Source organism: Canis aureus, chromosome 2 (assembly GCF_053574225.1).
Source record: "Canis aureus isolate CA01 chromosome 2, VMU_Caureus_v.1.0, whole genome shotgun sequence".
NCBI classification, from domain to species: domain Eukaryota; kingdom Metazoa; phylum Chordata; class Mammalia; order Carnivora; family Canidae; genus Canis; species Canis aureus.
The window spans coordinates 52,869,831-52,888,281 of NC_135612.1; the positions used below are offsets into that span (position 1 = coordinate 52,869,831).

Consider the following 18,451-nt stretch of genomic DNA (forward strand, 5'->3'; position numbering starts at 1 on the left):
AAACTTAAGTCTCCATCAGAATCAAGAGGATTTGTGATAACACAGTTTCTCACTGAGAGAACTGAAGTTTGGCAGGTCTGGGGTGGGGCCCAGAGATTTGCATTTCCAATAATTTCCCAGGATTGCTGCCTGGCCACATTCTGAGAAGCAGGGACCCCACGTGAAAAACTGACTCTGTAACAGTGTGAACGGCAGAGGAGTGCCTGAGCAGAGGCAGGTCTGGTTTCCCAAAGATGGGGTGGGGACAGGGGGCGGAGGGGGAGACACAGAGAGGGCCTAACTCTGAGATCCCCTGGGGCTGGGGTAGGGGATAGTCATGGCCTCCTCTGTGTCCTCCAAGGCACCTCCTAGTGTTCTGGGCTGACACTGACACCCAGCCTGGGAAGGGAGACAGTGGGAACACAGGCCGGATCCTCCCACTGCTAGGCCAGCCACCAGAGGCAGGTCTCAGCCATCAGGCAAGCCAGAACCACAGCAGCTTGCAGGTGCAGCCCATGGAGCTCCCCAAAACAGAACTCCCCACCACTCTCCCTGGGGAGGGAGCTGGGCCCCAGGACTGAATGAAGCAGAAGGCCAGACACAGGGATGGGGGTGGGTGGTCACAGCACCATTTATTGTCCAGAGAAAGTACAGACACCTGAGGGCCACTCCCTGAGCAGGGAAAGATGAGAGAGAAAAAAATACACTCTTCGGAGAGAGAAGGAAAAAATGGAGAAATTTCTCCGTTTCCTGGGACTTCACATAGAAGTCTAGGGACCCGCTTCCAACCCTAGCTCCACAGCTGTGCTGATCTGGGCCAGCTGCTTCGCAGAGGAGGACAGGAGGAGGAGGAGCTGGTGGTGGAGGAAGAAGAGGAGGAGGAGGCAGCAGCAGAGGCAGCAGGAGACCATAATGTCCAGGGCCCAGCTCCAGGGCCCCCCTGAACACCCTCCCCTCCCCCAGCCTGAGAAGGAGGAGGCAGGAGACTATGATGCCCAGTGCCTAGCTCCAGGGGCCCCCTGGTTACCCTCTCCTCCCCCAGGTTGAGGGGGAGGGGCAGCTGCAGCCACCATGTGTCACTGTCCGCTCTGGGCACCAGCCTCCCTGGAGCAGGGAGCAGGGCTACATTCGGTGATGGCAGAAAGCACTTGTGGGCCCATGAACCTCCAATGTCCTAGAGGGAGGCAAGAGGGATTCCTGGGAGAGCCTTGGGGTGTCCACCTGAGCAAAGGGAAGATTTGGAATGTTGGATTTACAAAAAAAACAAACAAAAAGCAGTAATTAAAAAAAAATTAACGTGAGAATAAAAACAATACAAAAAACTTGCCCCAAGCTGCCAGGGAAAATGAACCACTCAATAAATAGAGCCCGAGAGGGGAAGGACCACAGGGCGGCGCAGAGCCGGCGTGGGGCTAGCTCAGGAGTGGCGTGGCCGGTAGCAGTAGACGCCATACTCCCGGCTCTGCGGGTCTGGGAAGCCAAAGCTTCGGACCCCAGGCTCCAGGGGCCCGCAGTTGGGACGCGGGTGAACAACAGGGTAGCGGGCGCTGCCATCTGCCAGCCAGCCAGCATCACAGCGGTCCAGGCCACGGAACTTCCAGGCAGCAAAGAGTTGGCCCACCTTGGCGATCTGGGCACCGTCTTCCTGGCAGGCCTCCTTTGCCTCTGCCAGGGTCAGCTTCTCAGGGTGTTCTAGGTAGTACACCTGCCCTGTGGGAAGGTGGGGCATGAGGGTTAGGCACTGGGTGGGGGGAGGCAGCCAGAGAGGACAGTGGGGCCTGCAGGAACGGCAGCCCATTAGACCTCACCAAACAGCCCTGGCGATCAGGAGCCCAGGGAGACATCAGGCTGTGGGCATTTGCCACGGATGCTTCTGGGAGGTACCTTCCCCATTCTGCCCCCTCTCTGAGAGCTTCATCACCCCTGCTATGGGGCTGGGTCCTTCCTGTCATGTCTGTACTCTACCTCACTCACCCTGGGTGGGCACCCCACCTAGCCTGGACCAATCAGGGTCTCTTGTCCACTCAATCATTTACTGAGTACTGGGGCACTCGGTTGGCTCAGCTGGTGGAGCGTGTGACTTTTGATCTTAGGGTTGTGGGTTTGAGCCCCACGCTGGGTGCAGAGATGACTTAAAAATAAAAGTTTAAAAAAAATCATTTACTGAGTACCTACTATGTGCCAGGACACTTTTCTGAATGCTTGTGATGTGACAATGAACCGATTTCTATTTTTATTTATCTTCCCCCAAAATGATCCTCTTCACAAGGATGGGCTGTACTTTATTTGTCTATGATGCCCAGCACCTAGTCTTGGCCCCAGCACGAGTAGGCTCTCAAAAAATATCTGATGAACAAGTAAACCAGTGATTGGTGTGAAGCGCAGCAGAGCACTCAAAACTCTGCCAGACGTGGCTCCAATGCCTTCAATGCCTACTCCAAGCCTCCAAGAGAAGGTGCCAGCAGGGTGGACAGAGACCTCTCTGGATCCTAACACTTCCCAGATGCCACCCTCGGACCCCCAGGCCTGTGCTTGGCCAGTGCACTCACCCCTGAGGGCAGGAGCAAAGCAGAATACATCATAGCGGTGCAGGCGGTGGTGACGCGGGCCGTAGCTGCGCACACCAGGCGCCAGGCCCAGGCCACCGCAGGGCTGCCGGGCCAGCGTGATGGGGTACTGCACCGAGGCGTCCTGCAGCCAGCCTGCATTACACCAGTCCAGGCCCTCCTCCCAGGCCCGGAACAACTGCTCGAAGGATGCCACCACCGCATCCTGCTCCTCACACGCCCGCTGGGCCTCATGGAAGTTGAGCTGATAGCGCCCCTGAGGGTGCTGGTAGGGAAAGACCACACCTGGGGAGGGAGGAGAGAGAGGGGCTTGAAGGGGGTGGGCAGGGAAGGATGCCCACTGGGAAGGAGGCTCCCCTACGCACACAGAGAAGCAAACCTGTCATCTCCCGTCCATTCTCCAGGTCCAAAGCAGAGTCTATGTCTGCCTTACAGCTCCCTCCTAGAACCAGGCTGGCACACAGCAGTACTCAGAAAACACTGATTAGCTTGGTAAGGTCATGAATGAATCAGCCAATTAACGTCCCCAACTCTAGAATGGGAATGCCACCTAATTCACAGGGCTGTTGCAAGAACCCCAGTGCTAGGGTCTCAATGTGTCCCCCTAGCTCATGTGCTGAAATCCCAAGGCCTAAGGTGATGGTATGAGGAGGTGGGGCCTTCAGGAGACACTTAGGTCACTTAGGTCATGAATGAGATTAGTGTCCCTCCATAAGAGATCCCACACAGAGATCTCTCCCCGCTTCCACCATGTGAGGACACAGAGAGCAGTCTGTGACCTGGCAGAGGGCTCTCACCTGACCATGCTAGCTAGCACCCTTACGCCCCAATCATATCCAGCATCAGGGATGAGGAACGGGGCCCCTCTGGTCACCATCTGGACTAGATAGGTGGATGCTGATGCTAAAAGTAAGTCCCTGACTTGCACTTTATCCTCATCTCCTCACAAGCAGGTAAAGGAGGCACTCATTTCATACTGTAGGGGATGGGGTGTCTACCCATCCCACCCACAGCTAAGTCAGGGTGGGCCTGGAGCCAGAACACCGTTCTCTATCCATCCCACCTCCTCCCTAACAGGTAGGAGAGGTATGAGGACACATAGCCCCATCCTAGAAAGAGAGAAGGTCAAAGTCACTAGAGATCACCCACAGGAGCCCACACACAAGGTCTGGCTGGTTTGGAGACCATTGAGCTGTGATTGTTTTTTCATGAGAATATTTTTACATAAAAATCCAGAGATTAAAAAAGAAATCCAGAGATTTTGGGGTGCCTGGGTGGCTCAGTGGTTGAGTATCTGCCTTCAGCTCAGTGTGTGATCCCTGGGGGTCCTGGGATCAAGTTCTGCATCAGATTCCCCCACTCTGTGCCTCTGCCTCTCTCTGTGTGTCTCTCATGAATAAATAAAATCTTTAAAAAGAGAAATCCAGAGATTTCACAGAAAAATATATGCTTCTCTTATCAAATCAGAAAACCTGGCTGTGTGAGTCTGCTCCTGGCCCCAAGTAAGGCACTCCTCTGGGACATGATGAGGGCTCAGCCGTGTGTCCAGGTGCCCACCACTCCTGCCACCCACACTGGGCGGCCCCCTTGGTTTGTGCTGCCTGCAACCCTGCTGGAGTCAAGGCAGGGTTGCAGTCCTCCTGTTTTCCTCTATCTAAATAAAGTGTGAGCCAGAGCGAGTATTGTGTTCTGGAGACCGACTGCCTGAGGTCAAACTCCTACTCTGCCATTTATGGGCAGTATGGCCTTAGGGAAGTTCGTTTGACCTCCCTGTGCCTCTGTTTCCTCATCTGTAAACCGGGGGTGATGGGATGCCTGGGTGGCTCAGTGGTTGAGCATCTGCCTTCAGCTCAGGGTGTGATCCTGGGGTCCTGGGATCGAGTCCCACATCGGGCTCCCCACAGGGAGCCTGCTTCTCCCTCTGCCTGTGTCTCTGCCTCTCTGTGTCTCATGAATAAATAAAACCTGTAAAAATATACATATTAAAAAAATAAGTAATTAAATGGGGGTGACAATAGCAGTAGCGTCCCCATGGGGTGGTTTCAAGGACCACGTGCTGGTCTGAAGCACAGAGCTCTAGACGGTTTCTCGGGGCCCTCTCTCTCCATGGCTCAGGCCCCCCATATCCCCCTGCGCGGGGGGCCTCACCCCGTAGCTCCAGCTCCACCAGGCCACTCTGGTCCTCCAGCCCATCAATGACCTCACAGCGGTAACGCCCAGAGTCCTCCAGCCGCAAGTCCCTGATCTGCAGCGACACTTCGTGCTCCCCGTTCTGCCACAGACGCACTCGGCCTCGGTAGTCTCCGAAGGAGCGGTGCCTCTGCCCGATGGCCACCAGCACATCCTGCTCTGGGGCCCCATTCTCCGACAGCTTCCACCACTTGATGCGTACAGTCCTCGGGGCCAGCAGGGTGGGCTCGTAGTGGTAGCGGCAGGGCAGGGTCACTTGGGCCCCCTGGTGGGAGAACAGGGTCTCCTCGGGCGTCTCTACCACCAGCTTCACCCCATTGAAGACGCCTGCGAGAGAGGAGGTGCCAATGGGGATCTGCAGCAGCACACCCGTACCCCTGCAAGGGCCACCCTGAGCCTCATCCCCGGCTTCTGCCAGGCTCAGCAGTTGCCCATTGCAAGAATGGCCGTAATGCTGCACCCACATGCCCTGCATTGTGACTTTGTGGCCCCTATCAAGAGGGGACTCTATTTCTCCTCCCCCTTGGCTGGCCTTGCCACTTGCTTTGACCAAATGAATGTGACTATTCCACTGTGCCTGCTCTGAGTCTGGGTTCCATGAGGCTCTGCTGCTTCCACTCCACGACAACAAGCCTGGGCTCACCTGCTAGAGGAGAGCCCACGTGGAGCAGAGACAAGCCCTCACTGACCTGTCCTACTGACTGCAGGCACAATTAAGTCAGTGAGCACAGCTGGGACCATGGACATAGAAGCCAGTCCAAAATGCTGACCCATGAAATCACAAGCCAACCCCCCCCCCCAAAAAAAAAAAAAACAGCTGTTGTCTTAAGCCATTAAGTGTGTTGTGTGTAAGCAGCTAATTGACATAGCAGGCAATATGAGCATCCCCGTATCAGGCAGCTGGCTAGGACTCAGATCTCCCTGGGGTCCTTCCCTGCCATGCTGGCCACAGGAGAGCACAGCTTGCCCTTCACTTTTTGTCTCACCATTCTGATGCTCCCGAGATACCTAGAAACACAGGTGAGATGCGGCAGGACTTCTATAGGAGACCATACAGTAACACCGTACAAATAAACCCAGAGCCTACCATGGCGGCACAAGCACCAGGTTTATGGCTGAAGCTGGCTCATCTTTAACTTGAGACCCCGTATAGAGGTCTCACTATCTCATGCTCTTGGGCCTGGACTTAGACCCCTGGAGGTACAGGGTGGGGGAGAAGTGTAGTCTCCAGGGTAAGGAGATAGGAGGCTCCCTGCAGAGGCTTTCATGCTGAAAAGGCCAGGAGCTCTGGTGCAGTGGTTGTCAAAGTGGGGTCCCCAAGGCAGCAGCAGCAGCAGCAGCATCACTGGGAACTTGCTAGAAATGCAAACTCCTAGACCCCACCCCAGACCTCCTGAATCAAAACCTCTGGGGGTAAGGCCCAGTGATCAGTGTTCTAACAGCTCTACAGGTGGGTGATTTTGCCAGTCACTCAAGTTGGAGAAGCCTGCTCTGGACAGGCTGTAAACACAGAGGCTTGGGGACCACAGGCCTGGAGTCAGAGAAGCCCGGTTTGAATCTTGGCTCCAACTCTCCACAAGCTAGTCTAGTCTAGAGAAATCAGCTGATTCTACAAACCACTCTCCTTATTTGTAGCATGGGGTAACATCGGTACCTATAGCTGGCTGTGGTGAGTCTCAACACAGATAAGTGTGACACCTGGCACATGGGAAAAGCTCAACGGACATGAGCCAGGACTCTCATGTAGTGGCTTTGTCCTTTGTTTTCACCTAGTACTCTTTATGTTTTTTTTTTTTAAGATTTGATTTATTTGAGAGAGAGAAAGCACACAGAGCAAGAGAGAAAGCATGAACAGGGGTGGAGGGGCAGAGAGAGAGGGAAAAGCAGGCTCCCAATGGAGCCGGGAGCCCGACGTGGGACTTGATCCCAGGACCCCGGGATCATGACCTGAGCCAAAGGCAGACGCTCAACCACGGAGCCACCCAGGTGCCCCTTCTTCATGCTCTTTAGTAAAGCTGTGTTTGAAGCTTTAACCCGAAGACGACGAGAATGTTTAGCTAAATCATAATGTCTCCATATGACAAAACACTATACAGCCAGGTAAGATAACCTGGCAGCTGGATATCCACTCATCCTTGGGAGAAAAATTGTATTCTATGAAGTGACACGGAGATTCCCAAACCACATGTAGAGCAAGAGGTTAAAGACAATTTTCTCAATCCTATATCAAAGGCTGGAGGGAAATGTTAGTAAGGTTTCCCCCAGGTAGGGGGGATTATTTGTGATTTTACACATATTCATGGATAGAAGTGGTAAAATTATGGGTAGAAAGTTTAAGTTTTTAAGTTTTCTTGAATCTCATTAAAGTCGTGATTATTGGGACACCTGGGTGGCTTAGTGGTTGAGCGTCACCCTCTGGCTCAGAGTGTGACCCCAGGATCCTAGGATAGAGCCCTGCATTGGGCTCCCCACAGAGAGCCTATTCTCCCTCTGCCTGTGTCTCTGCCTCTCTCAGTGTCTCTCATGAACAAATAAATAAAATATTTTTAAAAAATAGAATAAAATTGTGATTATCTAACAAAATAAACTCGGTGGGGGAGGGGGGAAGGTTGGAAGCCAAATAATGATGCCCCGAGATACCTAGGTCCTAATTCCTGGAACCTGTGAGAGTTACCTTCTATGGCAAAGAGACTAAATTAAGGATTGCAGTCACAAGTATCTTCTTAGAAGGGGGCCAAGCGAGATGTGACCCCGGGGTCAGAGACTACAGTGACACAGCCACAAGCCCAGGCCCATCAGCAGTCAAAGGACACCAGGAGAGGTAAGGAACACATTCCCCCCACCCCTACCCCCAAGAGCCTGAGGGAGGCCGGGTCGTGTTCATCAAAGCAACCCTTCCACAAGCAGATCTCAGCACGGGTTCTGCAGATCTGTGTGCCCCGGGAGGCTGGCTCAAGTCTGAGCTTCGCTGTCCTCATGTATGAAATGAAATAATCCACATTATGTGCTTTCGGGGCTGCAAGGACAGCCAGCACTAGCTTGGCCTGGTGGAGTCCTCACCGTGCCGGCTGTTAACCTTGCCCATATATCAGGCTTTTTGTGAGGATTGTCTGAGGCAATGCTGGGAAGGCAGCTAGAAGTGTGCCTGACACAAAGTAGGTGCACAACTGCTAACTAAAAAGTCACCTGCCCAAAGGCGCTGAGGTGGCTCAGCCAGTTAAGCATCTGACTCTTGATTTCAGGTCATGACCTCAGGGTTTTGGAATCGAGCCCCATGCCCTGCACGGAGCCTGCTTGGGATTCTCTCTCTCTTTCCCTCTCCCTCTGCCCCTCTTCCCCAAAAAAGTCACCTGCCCAAAGCCATGTAGCTACTAAGTGGCAAAATTAAGATTCAAACTCACATCTGTCTAACCTCAAACATCCTTTCCACTTGGGACACCAGGCAGGGGCGATCACATGTAAGTTGGATCTTGGAAAATGGGCAGGAGGGTCCCATTTTGGGAGCGTCCTTAAGTACAGAAGTGATTGTCTTTAAGCACATTTGGCTCCGATGCACTCCAAGCCCGAGGGACTAGCAAACACAGAGTAACTGAACCATCCCTTGCACTCGTCTTAGAAAGGAGCCTGGCCTGCTACAAGGGCCCAGACAGGGAAGGGGCTACCGGCTCCACGCCCCATCCCCTGTCCCGGCCTGGAACCTGCATATCACAGCAGGATCCAGGAGAGGTCTCGGTCACCCCAGTGGAACATGGAGCCAGAGCCAGGAGGCTGCCCACCTTCGCTGTGGCCATTGCCCAGGTTCCAGCCATTGGGATTGTTGGAGTAGTAGAAGCCATTGTAGAAGGGCAGCCCGGAGATGCAGGGCAGCAGGAACAGCAGGACGAGGAGCAGCAGGCCCATGACGCCAGGCACGGCCACAGGGCCAGGGTGTCTGGGGCAAGGCTGGAGTCTGGGGCAGGCTGGAAAGAGGAGAAAATAAGCCAATTAGAGAAGCCTGCTGCAGGGGGCCCGGGGACCCCTGGGTTCCAGCACTTGTTCACTAGCTCAGTGGGTGATTACGGAGCATCTTCTGCCTGGCAGGCCCAGGGGACTGCAGGCCACAGGCAAGATGGGCAGTAAGCAAGCCAACAAAGCCGAGGGAGGGGTTAGGAGGAGGCACCTAGTCCTCGGAGAAAATTATATAGGGCAATAGGACAGGATCAACAGTTTCAGATGGCACGTTTGAATTTGCAAGGTTGTGAGCAGCATTTTTTTTTTTTTAGTTTATGATAGTCACACACAGAGAGAGAAAGAGGCAGAGACACAGGCAGAGGGAGAAGCAGGCTCCATGCACCAGGAGCCCGACGTGGGATTCGATCCCGGGTCTCCAGGATCGTGCCCTGGGCCAAAGGCAGGCGCCAAACCGCTGCACCACCCAGGGATCCCGTGAGCAGCATTTTTTAATGACATCGAGAAAACCAGACGACACAATCTCAGGATATATTTGTTTAGCGAGAGGAGTTCTGCATTGTCGAGCTTCTGTTTCCATCCAGAGAGATCTGCAGGGGTGATGGGGAAGCCACAATGCAAAATTTGTTTCTTACCCTGAGTCAAGGTCAAAAAAATTTTTAAGCACCATGCTTAGGGTACTTCTAGGGGTCATTCCGGTTTCAGAGGACATGCAAATAAAACAGGCAGCTAGCCCATGGGCTATAGTTGGTTTATTTGATTTTTAAAAAATATATTGCATTTCAATATTATATGGTGATTACCAAGTTTTCTTGGCGCGCACACCCTCTCCTCCCTTGATGTATTTTGCAGCCAAGGCTAATGCCTCAATCACCTCCTCCTCACCTCCCCCCGCCCTGCTCATTGCCATTTGCTGAGTGCTTAATGATTAAAAGACCAGCAGCCTTGGAGGAACTCTAATGCAGAAAAGGGACAGAGTCCTGGGCAAGGAGTCACGAGCTATATGGGGAGTGCAGACATGGGGTACAGAAAAGACACAAAGGCCCAGAGACCAAAGAGAACACGTGGTGGGGCAGGTGGCGGCGGGGGGGTGGGGGGTCCTGGGAATGTGCTGGAAGTACTTCCTTTGTGTGTTTCTTTGCCCTGATCCTGGGATGGCTTCTTCCAGCACCCTGGCCTCTGGCTTTCAGTGGGATTCAGCCCCGGGGGTTTGGGGGAGGCACCCACAAGAGATGGGCAGGAGGGAGAAGCTTCATCTCTGGAATACTGTGTCTCCTTGTGACCACAATCCTGTTGGCATCTTCTCATCCTCACCCCAGGTGAGGTTCTTGTGAGGTGTGTAACACTGTTCCCTCCCCTCCTCCCTCTGCACCCCCAGGCTTCGAAGGGTGACTGCCATTGCTTGTCTCTATGTCTTCCACCCCCTCGTTCAATGCCCCATCCCTGAACTCTAGAAGCCAGCCATTCCTTCCTTATTAGAGTCTCTTTATTGGAACCACCCAGGGTGAATTCTGCTTCCTGCCAAAACCCTGGCTGATAAAGGGGAGAGGTGGTGAGAGGGGTCAGCAGGCCGAGGTGAGCAGCTAGATGCCCTTGGGTATCTGGCCCAGGCTTTTCCCTCTCTCCTTGGTCCCAAAGGCCCCGGGGTGTGAGTGGTGGCAGTAAGCAGAAGAGCCACAGGATCAGAAGAACATCTCAGAAGCACCCCTCCAGGGGCGGTGTTGACGGTGAACCTGGTGGGGCAGGAAGGCCAGGGTGGCAGCGGGCATCTGGAAGTACAGCTATGATTACCATGTAGCAATGTGGAAAAATGCTTAGGGTATAATTTAAGATGGACAAAGCAGAACACCAGAATTGCCCCTCTGCTATGATTGCAAGCCTGTGGCCCCATGAATGCCTGTTGTATGAAAACCAGAATGGAGGGAAGAGCAAAGAGACAAGGGAAGGAGGAGGGTGGGAAGGGAAAAGAAAAAAAAAAAAAAGAAAAGAAATGAGGCGCCTGGATGGCTCAGTTGGTTAAGTGTCTGACTTTGGCTCAGGTTGCAATCTTGGGGTCCTAGAGTTGAGCCTCACATCAGGCTCAGGGTAGGCAGGGAGTCTGCTTGCCCCTCTCCTCTCCCACCTGAACCTGGCTCGTGCTCTCCCTGTCTCTCTCGATAGATCTTTTAAACAAAAAAGAAAGGTGAGGAAAGCATGGAATCTGTAAGGAAGGGTGGTGAGATTGGTGAGATTCGAACAGAGAACCTTCTTGTTTCCGAAACAGTTAGGAGCCCTTGCTGGAAAGGAAGGAGCAGATGTAGAATAAGCTGGCAGGTAGAACCCATTGCTCCCATAGGCCCCTTGTGGAGATCCTGAGGCCCAGACCCACCCTCTGTGCCGTGTACTACAGTAGGACACTGCCGGCCTGAGGTCTCACTTCTCATCCAAGAGGAGTCCTCAGGCGACACCCATAATGCCTCATGGGGACTTGGATCTGGGCAGCCCAATCAGGCAACCTAATAAAGAAGTTCGGAGGTAGGAAGATCTGGGTTCAAATCCCATCTCCACTACTTACAAGCCTTGTGATTCTAGGCAGGTTTCCTCATTTGCGAAATGAAGTTCATAAAACTCACCACCACATATTTTTCACCCATACGTCTACGTCTTTCCTATGGTAGCCTGGTTCTAGATAGCGCACGATCAGTCAGCTGAAAGCTGTATTTGCAGTCTCCTCACCTACAGCGAGGAGAGGCCGTGGGACTTGTGCTGGACCATGGCAGGGAGCAGAAATAACATGTGCCTTCTGCAGGTCTTGTGTTAAGACAGGGATAGGTCTTCCAGGTATTCTTCTCCTCCACCTGCTGGCCGCCAGAGTAGCCACCTTAGTCTCAGAAATGTAAACCATGGGTTGAATGGCAGAGCTGCCCCATCAGCCCTGGAACTCCCCCATCTGCACTGTGTCATGAGAGAAACAAAGTCTTACCGTATTTAAGTCACCACGTTTTGAGTCTCTTTGTGAACACAGCTTAGCCACACTTGGACTGCGATCATGGGCATAAAAATAGTAACAGCTGAGTTTAATGAGCACGTACTACCTCATTTACTCCTTATCACAATGCCTGGAGGTGGAACCTCTTAGTATCCTCATTTCACAGCTGGGAAAACCAAGGCACGGACATATTAAATCATCTGGCCAAGGTCATACAGCAAGGACATGGTGGAGTTGGGATCTGAACCCACTCCAGCTCCAGAGCCTGGAATGACCATGTCAAATTCAGGGAGGTGACATGTGCAGAACACACACCTCAGAGCCTGGTACACAGCAGGACCTCATTGGAGATCATTTCTTTTCTCTTCCTGAGGTCTCTCATCTGGAACCAGGAAGGAGAATGAGGACCAAGAGGCTGTTGATATTGAGCTGGATGTCACAAGGCCCACCTTGTCCCTGGGCACCCGCAGCCTCCTCACAGCAGTTCATCAGGCCCAGATGCCCTCCTATGAGAAAGGGCTTCCCTGGGATGAGCAAATGGAGGTGTTTCTGCCACTTATGTGCCTGAAACAAAATGCATATTTTTGCATTAAATGCATTAAAAAATAAGATGAAGGGGAGAATAAGGTTGGGGCCATTCAAAACCTATGTGAGGCACCTCAATGGCTGCGCATCCGCCTTTGGCTCAGGGTGTGATCCACAGAGTCCTGGGATCAAGTCCCGCATTGGGCTCCCTACAGGGAGCCTGCTTCTCCCTCTGCCTATGTCTCTGTCTCTCTGTGTCTCTCATGAATAAATAAATAAAATCTTAAAAAAAAACATGCAGCTTTGTAACCAGAGTGTTAATAAAACCAGGAACAGTCCTAATAAACACCACCAGTACTGTTCACTCTCCACTGACCTTGGTACCCAATGCCCTTTGCAGCCCTCAGCACAGGGACAAGTGGTTCCTCCTTTGAGATGTAGGTTTCTGGGAGCATTGGATTCCAAGAGAAACCAGAATTAAGAATTAAGACTCTGATCCATCCAAGGTGGAGCCATCTTCTTCAATCATTTTTGTTTTTTAACTCAAGGGAAATGTCTTTACAACTTCATCATGCGATTTCTACATTTATCAGAAAACTTTGTGGGATCCCTGGGTGGCGCAGCGGTTTGGCGCCTGCCTTTGGCCTGGGGCGCGATCCTGGAGACCCGGGATCAAATCCCACGTCGGGCTCCCGGTGCATGGAGCCTGCTTCTCCCTCTGCCTATGTCTCTGCCTCTCTCTCTCACTGTGTGACTATCATAAATAAATAAATAAAAAGTAAAAAAAAGAAAAAAAAGAAAAAAAAGAAAACTTTGTGAGAAGCTGCCAAACAGGCACCTCTCTCTCCCCAAACCTATTGCATCCTTGAGTTGAGATGGTGCAAGTTTGGATCTTGAGAGCTGGGACAATTTGGTAAGAAGGGATGCTGCATTATCCAAATCTATTTGGTTCCTGAGTTTTCAACACTGAACAGCAAGAGCCTGGATAGGGAGATACATTTGTATGTGTACTTTCTGCAGGACTGTCAGCACTTATCTTAAGGAATCCAGCACTTGCAAAAAGCTTCCTCTTTGATTGTGAGAAAGCCTGTTATGGCCGCTCCAATACGTCAGCATGTTGAGAAAAATCACTGCCGGACCAATGCGGTGTTATGCTGACATCAGTCCCCCATTGTGTTTATCAATCGTGATGAAGTCATTCATTCAGAAACGTGCACTGAGGCAGGGAAAACCATGGCATCTTCTGTGTCTTCCAGCAAGCTCCTAGGTACCCTTTCCCAGCCTCAGAGACTGCACCCAGCACATGCTCCCAACCTTGAGCCTGGGCATCACTCACTCCCTCAGTTTTAAAGGGCTTCCATGTCCAACAGCTCCCTTGACCCTTCTAAGAAACCCTCCTCCCCCCAACTGTCAGTCAGCAAGAATTTTATTCTCCCCAATTAATCCACAGGTAAACAGAGGCACCAAGACATGAATTGTCCAAAGGTCACATGGCCGAGAGGGTAGAGGCAGGGCCCTGTTGTAAACTCTTCAGCCAGCCCCCTTGAGGATCTGTCCTATATAAGGACTGCCTTCCACGTGACAATGCATTTGCATGGATGATGTCACTATCAGTTTCACAATGTCAAAATTTTTATCTCCATTGTACAGACAAGGAAACAGGTTCAGAAATGCTAAGATGCAGGGTGCCAAGGTGGCTCAGTTTGTTGGGCATCTGACTCTTGGTTTTGGCTCAGGTCCTGATCTTGGAGTCACGGGACGGAGTCGGGTCCCCGGGCTCCACGCTCAGCAGGGAGTCTGCTTGAGATTCTCTCCCTCTATCCCTCCCCTCCCCGCAAAAAATAAATAGGAACACCTGGGTGGCTCAGTGGTTGAGCATCTGCCTGTGGTTCAGGTTGTGATTCCAGGGTCCTGAGATCAAGTCCTGCACTGGGGTCCCCACAGGGAGCCTGCTTCTCTCTCTGCCTGTGTTTCTGCCTCTTTCTCTGTGTCTCTCATGTCTCTCATAAATAAATAAATAAATATCTTTTAAAAATAAATTAATTAATAATTTTTTTAATTAATAAAATTTTTAAGAAGAAAAGAAATGCTAAGTTGCATGGTTAAGGTTACCCAGGTAATAGACGGGCTGGAACATGGCCTCACTCACTCAGCAAGTATTTATCAAACATCTGCCATGTGCCAGGCACAGTTCTCAGCATGCGGGAAACAGATCACAAGTCCTGCCAGAGCTTACATTCCAGGGAGGGAAACAGACACCAAATAGGATATGGGACATCCGTGTTGTCAAGGTGCTACATATGATAGAGGAGGCTGAAGCAGGGGAGGGAGGTGCTTGTGGAGACAGGATGGATTGGGAAGGATTCTCTGAGAAGGAGACTAACTGAAAGTGTGAGCTTTGAGAATCCTAGGGAAAAGCATTCCAGGGGAGGGAACATCCAGTGCAAAGGCCTTTGGCAGGAACAGTTTGAAATCCAGTGAGGAGCAAGAGGGAGAGAGGTGGGACAATTTGGTTGTCCACCATGATGCAGCACTGAATGAAAGGCACTGACACGAATCTGATTTACATTCTAAAAGAGCCATGCTGGCTATCTTCCTACCCCAGCTCCAGATAGTGTCCTCATCCTTGGCTCCTCCTTTCCAGCTAAAAACAGCCTTAGTTTTTGGTGTGTGTGTGTGTGTGTGTGTGTGTATGAAAATAAGATTTTATTTATTTGAGAGAGACAGCACATAAGCAGGGCAAAGGAGAGGGAGAAGCAGAGTCCACGCTGAGCAGAAAGCCTGATGCAGGCTCTATCCCAGGACCCTGAGATCATGACCTGAGCTGAAGGCAGATGCCTCACTGACTGAGCCAGCCAGGTGCCCCCAAACAGCCCTAGTTCTCTTCATTACATCTGGCCCTTCTCTGGTCTGGACACCCACGTTGGTCTGCTCTCTGGTTTGTTAACACTACTGCGGGGACGCCTGGTTGGCTCAGTCAGTGAAGCATGTAACTCTTGACCTCAAGGTCATGAGTTCGAGCCTCAAGCTGGGTAAGGAGCCTACTTAAAAAACAAACCACCACCACAAATGGAGAGGTGTGATTTGGTCAACACCCCTCTTTGCTGGATGCTAACCCAGCAACTTTAGAATGAGCAGAGGGGTGCCAAGAAAAACAGTGAGTTCTGAAGGGAAGATTGACCTTGTATCCAGGAGCTATGACCCAGGTGGAAGCTGGCCATCTGCTCTTAGGCCTCTCTAGAGAGCAGGGGTGCAGCACACAAAGCCTGAGGTATCCAGTTAGACTTGTCAACTGCTGGCTGGATGTTTTGATTTCTATGAACAGAAGTTTCCCTGCCTCCAGAGCAGACTAATAAGGAAGCTCAGGGGTTGAAGATAAATGACCACTCTGAACTTTAGGTGACAGTATAAAGCTGAGACCCAGGTGTGAGCCAGCAGTGGCAATTGCTACTTACTGCCACCCTGCCCCAGGCCCATTTCTGACCACTAACACTCAGGGAAGCCATAGTCAACCTCAGCTCCCTGACCCTGGCTACCCTGGCCTCCAGCCCCTCAGAGCCACCACAGAGGTGCCATCAGCTGGAAGGCCCAAGATCCAGTCCAACGCAGTCATCTCGGCTGTGGGAGACTCCCCATATCAGCTGGAGCCTTGCCTGGGCAAAGATACACCCGTACCCTGCTGTGTGACCTTGGGCAAGTTACTCAACCTCTCTGTGCCTCCATGTCCTCATCTGGAAAAAAAGGCTAGATACTCACTGTAGGGCTGTGATGAGGATTATATAAGATGAATCATGTCCAGCCCCAACATATGGCAGGTGCTCAAAAAACAGTTGCTAATACGTACTGGCAGAAGAACATAGTGGCAAATTTCAGGTTCTAGAATGAGACTGGTCACCAGGATTCAGCTCTGGTTCCCCCAGTTACTAACAGTCTATCAGTGGACAAGTCACTGAGCTTCACTTTCCTCATCTTGTAAGATGGGAGTCACAACAATTACAACCAGAAAACATTTCTGTAAAAATTAAGGGAGAGAATGTCTGCAAAGCACTTAGAATGCTGCCTGGCAGGAGGGTAAGCACTCACAAAATATTAGTGGTTATTACTATTGCTTTTTCAAAAAGATTTTATTTATTTACTGGAGAGAGAGAGACAGAGAAAGTGAGGGAGAGCACAAGTGAGGAGGAGAGGGGGGAGCAGGCTCCCCACTGAGCAGGGAGGGAGCGTGATGTGGGCTCAATCCCAGGACTCTGGGATCATGACCCTCCGGGAAAGCAGACACGTAAAACTGACTGAGCCACCCAGGCACCTCCCGTTACTGCAGTTGTTAACAATTCACAACCTGCAGTCTCAGCTTGTTTCGGTGGATCTTTCTCCCCTCTCACTGCCTAGGGCAGCCACTACTGCCTTCTCTTTACAGTTGGTGAAACTGAGGCCAAGGGTGGGGAGGTGAGTGAGGTACCAAAGTATCTTTGGTAAACAGGCAGAGGCTGGAGAAAAGCCAAGTCCCCTGGCCGCCCAACCTTCGCTTTCCCAGACCCCTTGCCTCCGCCCCCCTCCCCACAGCAGAATGAGCGAACCCGAATTCGGAGGAACTGGGGGGGCGGGCCCAGGCGCTCCTCACTTGTGAGGCGGAGAGTAGGGTTCCCCCTCCACCAGCAGGGAGCAGCATTGCCCTCCCGGTCTCCACCAGCCCCAGCTCCCGGTGAGGAACTGGACTTCGGTGCCCGCAGTGTAGACGAGGCTCATCGGCGGCCCCCGCAAGTAGGAGCGGAGGCGTTTCCCACCAGCACCCGCCCCCGCAGCCCGCTGGCCCACGCAGGGCCTCGGGGGGAGGCCAGGGCGCCTCTCCATCACCTGCCGCACGGAGCAGAGCCACGGCCCGGGGCGGCGGGGGCGGCGGGGGCGGCGGGGGCGGCGCGGTCCAGGCCGGGTCCCGGGCTGCGGGGACACCCGGGGAGTCGGTGACGCCGCCGGCGGGGCCCGGCGCCCGCGACGGTCCCTTGCTGGCCGCCCACCTGCCCCAGATGTCTCCCCGCAGGGCGCCGTCGCCGCCCTGGCTCTGCGCGTCCGCTCGCCGCCGAGGGAGACCGCGGGGAACCTGGGCCTGAAGGCGCCGGGCGTCCTCTGCCTCTCCCTGGGGCGGCGGAGGGGGCGGCAGAGGCCAGGAGGCGCCCGCGGACCCCGCGCCCCGACTCGTGCTCCGCACCGTGCGCGGGGGCTGCTCGACCCCGACCCGACCCGACCCGACCCGACGGGCCGAGGCCACGCGGCTGCGCCCGGCGGCGGCCTCAGGGGCCTCGGGTTTCGCTGGGGCTGTGCCCCCTCGCGGCGCGCCCGCGCTGCTCCCCAAGCCGCCCCCGCCCCCGCCCCCGCCCCGGCCCCGCGGGGCCCAGCGCCCTCCCCGGCCCCGACGCCGCCCCAGGAGGCGGGGGGGGGGCGGGGGGGGGCGCAGGAGACCCAGAGGGGGTGGCCGGGCCCGCAGGGCGCCCCAGGAGCCCGGCCACCCGCAGCCACGTACCGTCCCCAGGCGGCCCTTGACGGCTGCAGCGCTCCCAGCCTCGCCGTCAGGGTCCCGGTCGGAGGAGGCGCGGATTTGGGGGATCTTGAAAGCCCTGAAAGGAAGCGGCGGCGGACAAACCCCCGCGATCCCGCCGGGCCAGCCCCTTAAAGGAACACACGCCCCTTTCCCTCCCAAGGGCTGAGCCCAAAGGAAGGCGTTGCTGCCTCCTTGGGCCGGCTCCAGGCGCCGCTGGGGACCACCTCCAAACCTCAGAGATGCTGGCGGCGCTGTAAAGGGAAAGACCAGGAGTTTCATGCCACATCTGGAAGAGGGTAAGTGGGAGATGGAAGAGACGCGTTATTGAGGCGGGACGGTCCCATTAGATCACTCCGGCTTACCAGAAACAGTGGGACTGAACAAGGGGAGCCGTCTCCAGCACTCTGCAAGGGGGCTATGGCCGGCCCCCACTTTCAGGAGCAGGAAGGGCAAGCGTTCTGTATGCTTACCCTCCATATAAGGCAAGGGGGCACTGTCCTCCCTCCTGCCCATGATTTTAGTCATCATGAAATCTCCAGGCAGACTGTTAGGTCAGTGTTGGGCATAAGGACACAAGGACGCTGACCCTAGGAGGTGGGGCTTGAAACAGCGGTCTTGGGGGAAGGGAAGGCAAAGTTAGGGGTGCCCAGCAGCCAGCAGGGGCAACCAGGCTTCTGACTAGTGCTCCTACAGGGGTAGGAAGACAATCCTGACATCCAGCAGGCACCACCTCCCAGG

The 18,451-nt window shown here is 53.6% G+C and overlaps 1 protein-coding gene across 6 annotated transcripts; it reads right to left on the minus strand.

Annotated features, from left to right (window-relative positions):
• Window positions 1-586: 586 nt before the first annotated feature.
• HAPLN3 (hyaluronan and proteoglycan link protein 3) lies at window positions 587-17,869 on the minus strand. Of its 6 annotated transcripts, XM_077871881.1 has the most exons (7): window positions 11,968-12,073; window positions 11,647-11,704; window positions 11,400-11,521; window positions 8,513-8,695; window positions 4,695-5,063; window positions 2,529-2,831; window positions 587-1,689 (listed from the first exon to the last, which is right to left on the minus strand). In XM_077871881.1, the coding sequence occupies exons 4-7, from the start codon at window positions 8,634-8,636 to the stop codon at window positions 1,397-1,399; spliced, it is 1,089 nt and encodes a 362-aa protein (XP_077728007.1). In that variant the 5' UTR covers window positions 8,637-8,695; window positions 11,400-11,521; window positions 11,647-11,704; window positions 11,968-12,073; the 3' UTR covers window positions 587-1,396. The 6 variants fall into 6 exon arrangements, with proteins under 6 accessions (XP_077728007.1, XP_077727990.1, XP_077728013.1 ...); XM_077871864.1 differs by lacking the exons at window positions 11,400-11,521; window positions 11,647-11,704; window positions 11,968-12,073 and adding exons at window positions 12,102-12,216; window positions 17,696-17,869; XM_077871887.1 differs by lacking the exons at window positions 11,647-11,704; window positions 11,968-12,073 and adding an exon at window positions 17,696-17,799.
• Window positions 17,870-18,451: the final 582 nt, after the last annotated feature.